Source organism: Rhincodon typus, chromosome 35 (genome assembly GCF_021869965.1).
Source record: "Rhincodon typus isolate 14 chromosome 35, sRhiTyp1.1, whole genome shotgun sequence".
Taxonomy (NCBI): Eukaryota; Metazoa; Chordata; class Chondrichthyes; order Orectolobiformes; family Rhincodontidae; genus Rhincodon; species Rhincodon typus.
Window position 1 is genome coordinate 10,440,999 of NC_063366.1, and position 6,135 is coordinate 10,447,133.

Sequence of the window (6,135 nt, forward strand, 5' to 3'; positions counted from 1 at the left end):
CTGTGCTGTCCCTGTGCTGGGTGTGTTTGATTTCCATTGTGGTTAACAGAGAATACGTTTTATGGTTTTTTTTAAATATTTTACTATAAGCCTGTTCAGAAATAGAACACAGAACATAGAACAGTATAGCACAGTACAGGCCCTTCGGCCCATGATGTTGTGCCGAACTTTTACCCTAAACCTAAGGTCTATCTAACCTCCATCCCTACCTTATACTATCATCCATATGCCTATCTATTAGCCGCTTAAAATGTTATTACACATCGCTGGAACAGATGGGATTTGAACCTGGGCCTCCTGACTCAGAGGTTGGGACATTACTACTGCACTGCAAGAGCTGCTGGGGACGTTTGATGGGGAATAGCGTACAGGAAGCTTAATGCTGTGCTGTCTCAGTGCTCTGAGCGTGTGAATGGGGACAGAGTAGAAGTAGCTTTACTCCATATCTAACGCTGTGCTGTCCCTGTCCTGCGATGGGAATGGTGTGGACGCAGCTTTCTGCCATATCTAACACTGTGCTATCTCTGTCCTGCGAGCAATGAATAGGGAAAATGCAGTCGGAGCTTTGTGTCTAGCCCTGGGAAGTCTGTGTTGAGACAGTAGAGGGAGGGCAGTGCCTAGGCTTTACCTGGCACCAGTAACGGTTCAGAATGAGAAGGGTGGCGTCATCTGTTGCTTGCCGTTTCACCAGCTTCTCGATCTGCTCCCTCAGCTCGTCCTCGATGGTCTGTCGCTGATCGATCACTTCGGCAAGCTTCCGGTTTTTGTTCTGGAGAGTCCGGATGTCGAGCTCCTCCTGGGGGTGGGGAAGAGGGAAAGGGGGTCAGGTGAGGTCAGAGGTCAGAGTCAGGTACGGTCTATAAGCTTGCTGCTGACCCGAGTGCCTGGAGCCTATTTGGCAGCACAGCAGAGTGATATGGGCGCTCCTGCTTTGAGCACGCACAGACACACGTACATATACGCGCACACAGACGTGTGCACACACATATACATATACACACACGTGTGCACACGCACGGACGCGCACAGACACACGCACACAGACACAATCCTTTGGTGAATTCTCTCGATCTCGGACTTTGGGAATGAGCTCAGGGTTCACTCACGGTGTTTTTCAGAGGCTGACCGAACGCTCCAAGAATAAATGAAAATGAACTTTATGCAGCGGCAAGACGGCCAGTAAATGGAAGGAAGAGATCAAAGATTAGCAGGACAGGAACCAGAAGGGAAAAAGGGGGGTGGATTTATCTCAGGAAGGTGAGACTGCCATTGGGGGCAGTCTGGAGAAGCTTCACTGCTTTGATTTCAAATTTTCTTATGAGGAGAGCTCGAGTTAGTTGGGTTTGTACTCACTGGAATTTAGAAGAACGAGAGGCAACCTCATTGAAAATGTTTCTTAGGGGACTTGACAGAGTAGATGCAGGGAAGTTGTTTCCCCTTGTGGGAACAGTCCGAGAGCAGAGAACGTAATCTCAGGGTAAAGGGTCATTTGATTAAGACAGAGAAGCTTTTCTCTGAGAGGATGATCAGATCATCCACGATCTTGGTGAATGGCGGGGCAGACTTGACAGGCCGAATGGCCTGCTTTTTCTCCTATGTCTTACTCCAGTCTCATGAGGAAAAGCTTTTTGTTGTAAGTGCGGGAGTTGGGTGTGATCTGGAAGACTCTGCCTGAGCGGGCTATTGTAGCAGCTCCAATGCAATAACTTTCAAAAGCAGAGGGGTGCATGGGGGCATTGCTGGGCGAATGTTCGAGGTGGGGAAAAGAGCAGCAAGATGGGGACAAATGGGTAACTCAAGTTATTCAGTGATCTAAAAGACGTGGGAGTCGAAAACAAAGTCACTACATAGAAACATACAATGCCTGCAGTGTGGGAGCAGCCCATTCGGCCCATTGAGTCCATGCTAACCTTCCGAAGAGATTCCCACCCAGACCTATCTTATCTCCAGTAACCCTGCATTTCCCGTGGCTAACCCACCCAGCCTGCAAGTCCCTGGACACTGGGACAATTTAGCATGGCCAATCCAACTAACCCGCACATCTTTGGGAGGAAACCCACGCATAAACTCCACACAGACCGTTGCCTGGGGCTGGAATCGAACTGGTGTCCTTGGTGCTAACCACTGAGCCACTGTGCCACCCCAATTGCCTATGCGACGGAGGTAGTGAGCCACCCTCAGAGTCATACGGCACGGAAACAGACCATCCAGTCCAAGCTGACCAAGTTTCCCAAACCAAACAAGTCCCATTCGCCTGCATTTGGCCCATATCTCTCTAAACCTTTCAAGTTCATGGATCTATCAAAATGTCTCTGAAATGTCGCACCTGTACCTGCATCTAACACTTCCCCGAGCAGATCATCTCGCACATGAACAACTCTCTCTGTGGAAAAACTGCCCTTCAGGTCCCCTCTAAATATTTCTCCTCAACTCAAAAATGTGTCCCCCATCCCTACCAGTTCTGAACACCCACAAACTACCAAAAAGACCTTTGCTGGTGACTACCTTAGCTATGGCCCTCATGATTTTATAAATCTCTATAAAGATCACTTGTTAATGCGCCAGCGAAAACAAAATTCTATCCAGCCTCTGACTAGTACCCACAACCCCCAAGCCTGGCAACGTCCTGGTAAATCTTCTCTGAGCCCTCTCAAATTTAATTACCTCCTTCCTATAACAGGGCAACCAGAATTGAGGAAGTTCTGAGGAAGGGTTGCTGGACCCGAAACGTTAACTCTGATTTTTTTCTCCACAGATGCTGCCAGACCTGCTGAGCTTTTCCAGCAACTTCTGTTTTTGTTCCAGAATTGAGGAAGATTTACTTTCAGGTTGAAAGTGCAGAGGGAGCTATACTCCATATCTAATATCATGCTGTACTTGTCCTGGGAGCAAGTGACTTTTGAGGCCACTTCAGAAGGCAGGAATAATTTAATCATGTAACTGAGAAACTGGGCTCCCGCGTAAAGAGGATTGACCAGGTAAAGAGGGGCAGGCTTTACCCCTTCAGGGACAGTAACGAACCAGAAAAGGTTAAAACAATAATCCAGTTGCAGTAAGATAAAAATTTTATTTTCAAATTACTGAATTGAATTTCAAATCCTCCAGGAGCCGGGGTGGGGACGAAGATTCTGCCATAGGGATCACTAACCTGAGCCTCTGGGTCACGTTAGGACTGGGTCACCATATCTCATCCCACATCGAGTACAAATGTCTGACCAGCCAACACAGGCAGAATGGGCTTTTGAGCTTTAGTGTCAGAAATTGCAAAGCTCAGAGATGCAGAAGGATCTTGGTGAGTTATTGCATTTTCGCAAAAAGGGTTATATCTCAGATACACTATTAGGAAAGCTAATATCATACCATCATTTATCTCAAGGGGAAGTGAATACAAAAATCAGCTGGTTATGCTTCAGTTTATACAGGGCACTGGTGAGACCAGATATGGAGTTATGTCGCTCTAGTCCTGCCAGACAATAGGACTGGTCTTTCATTCAAAAGGGACAACTGGTGGTGGTTTAATCTGAGGGTCACCAAGCCTCAGGAGAGGGGAGGCGTTGAGGAGGACAGTCCTCCTTTTGGAGTATCAGACCCTTTATTTAGGGAAGGATGTGTTGGAGGCAGTTCAGAGAACACTTATTACGGGTGGATTGTCTTACGAGACAAGTTCAAATTGGCTAGGTATGTATCCGGAGTTTAGAAGGGTTGAGTAGCAACTAGATTGAAACATAAAAGACACTGGAGGTGTCTTCACAGAGCGGGTGTAGAGAAAAATGTGAGAATTTGGAATCGGGGGTCACAATTTTAATAACAAAATCAGGGGTGACCCAGAAATTAAGACGAATTTCTTTTCTCTCAGCGGGTGGTGGGTCTGCCTGAAAAGGAGGTGGAAGGATAAAGGCATAGGAGATGGTGAAAGGTGATCAGGGTTAGGCAGGAACATAGATTTGAGATCACAATCAGATCAGCGAGGGACTCATTTGCAGGCAGAGGGGCTGAATGGCCTACTGCTGCCACTTGTTGATTGAATCGATGACGAGCAGGGGTGTCACTCACCGTAGATGTGTCGCTCCCCAGTTTGATGGTCTCCACCTTGGCTCCCGAGCTCCCCGCTGATTCCTCCAGGTTGGCTGACTTCTCGGGAGGCCCCGGCGGAGGGTCTGCCGCGGCACGTTTGGAGCCTGCGCCTGGCATCTCCCTCTCCTTCATGACAGTCCAGGCAAGACTCAGCTCCCCGGGGCTGCCGTGTCCGTCACTGGAAGGCAAGGGAAGAAAAGCACATTGTCACGGGTCATTTTCATGCTATGCCAGCCAGCAACACAAGCCTTAACCCTGCAGGTCTGCCCTCGTAATTTACACCCTGCGTGAACCTTCTCTCTTTGCAGGATAACCTAGCACTAAGGGGCTAAAGCCTTCAAAATAAGGGGACTCAACCCGAAATGGAGACGAGGAAGAACATCTTCACTCAGTGGGCTGGTACACTTTGGAACGGTGTCCCGCAGGCTACATCATTGTATTTACTGAGGGCTGAACATTTGATAGTGTTGGGGGGGGGCGGGGACGGGGAGGTGTAGGTAGAAACAAAGGCCACAAACCGATCAGCCGTGATCTCATTCAATGTGGAGCAGCTACCAGGTCTCAAACAGCTGTCAAACGGGGCTTGCTCTTACTTGAAGAGACCTTATGGCTCCATTATTGTCTGGGACAGGACAGTTTTCCTCAATTCTGATTTGCCTTGGGGAGGGGGGGGGGTAGCATGATGCTATTGGCGATGATCGGCCGTTAATACCTCCCCCCGTTCTACCCATCTGCGGGAGCATTGCAGCCAGGGCGAGGGTGCAAAAGGATGGGGCTCAGGCTGACACATCCCACCCACCCACTCACCCTCTTCGAAAACGTTTGGGGTTCCCAGCTTCAGGAATACCACCCCTCCAGCCTCCCAGCCCCAAATCAGCAATGCAGGCTCTCCTTCCCACCATCCCACCACACCACCAAAATAAAAATAAAATCCAATAGACACTTGAGAGAAATTCAGCTGTGGTAGCCATCACTGTGCGTCCACAGGTAAGGGGACTCAGCGAGGAGGAGGGGGAGGGTTGGGTAAATGAGAGGTGGTCTCAGGAAGTGGGGGAGAGCTTCCCTCCGTACTAGCCAACGGCAGAGGGGAGGGATGGAGGCCACTCGCTCCATCCAGCCCCTGCTGACTCCTGGAGGGAGTCACCAGCAGGAATTGGCCCCCTCCCACGCCCTTAGACCACATCATATACCTGGGCAGTGTTATGTTCCCAACCCCCACCCCTAATTATGAAAGGGGGGGAAGGGTACAGTGATGGCCCAGCTCCAGCCTCCCTCCCCCTTCCCCCACCTCCCCAAACAGCAGCCTCCTCCTTCTCCTCCACTTTGGGCTCTGGCCTGAAACCCGGAAGTGAGGCAACACCCCACCCACTCCCTACCCGGAAGGGGGCGGGACCGGCACCTGACCAAAGAGCAGCGGTCGGATCAAGAGGTCCCGCTCGGAGGACCGACCCGGAGGAGGATACCCGAACCCGATGGCGCGGAGCTGGGGGAGCCAGGGGTCGGGGTGAGACCGGCGCCGCGAGGCAGGGCGAAGCGCTGACGTCAACGCGGCGGACAAAGCGAGGCCCAGAGGCGAGTTGAGAAGAGACGCTCGGAGGACACGCCGGGAGAGCGGGCGGTGCGGAGCCAGAGCGCAACCTGCAGGACAGGAGGAGTCAGAGCGCACACTGCAGGACCGGAGGGCGGAGCCAGATCCCCTCCAATCAGCGTGGGAGGGGGTGGAGCCGGAGCCCTCCCTGCAGGACGGGAGGACTCGGAGCCCTCCCTGCAGGGCGGGAGGAGCCGGAGCGCTCCCCTGCAGGGCGGGAGGAGCCGGAGCGCTCCCTGCAGGGCGGGAGGAGCCGGAGCGCTCCCTGCAGGGCGGGAGGAGGAAGGACGGGTTCGCGGAACCGGAAATCTTCAACTCAGATTCAACTGGATTGGTTTTTGTGTCACATGATTGACAATAAATATTATTTTTTAATCCATGCACAAATTTTATTCAGAAATCGGCCTTACATTCTATTACTTCAGTGATGGTCAGTACTGAGGGAGTGCCGCACTGTCGGAGGGTCAGTGCCG

General features: G+C 51.4%; 1 protein-coding gene across 1 annotated transcript in view; it reads right to left on the bottom strand.

Annotated features, from left to right (window-relative positions):
• Nucleotides 1-376: 376 nt before the first annotated feature.
• The window catches only part of LOC109925851, a 6,423-nt gene continuing 664 nt past the window's right edge, over nt 377-6,135 (bottom strand). The window contains exons 2-5 of the mRNA XM_048616508.1: nt 5,451-5,927; nt 4,054-4,252; nt 629-796; nt 377-529 (exon numbers count right to left, since the gene is read on the bottom strand). Coding sequence (XP_048472465.1) covers nt 377-529; nt 629-796; nt 4,054-4,252; nt 5,451-5,927 — 997 coding nt within the window. The remainder of the gene's footprint in view (nt 530-628; nt 797-4,053; nt 4,253-5,450; nt 5,928-6,135) is intronic.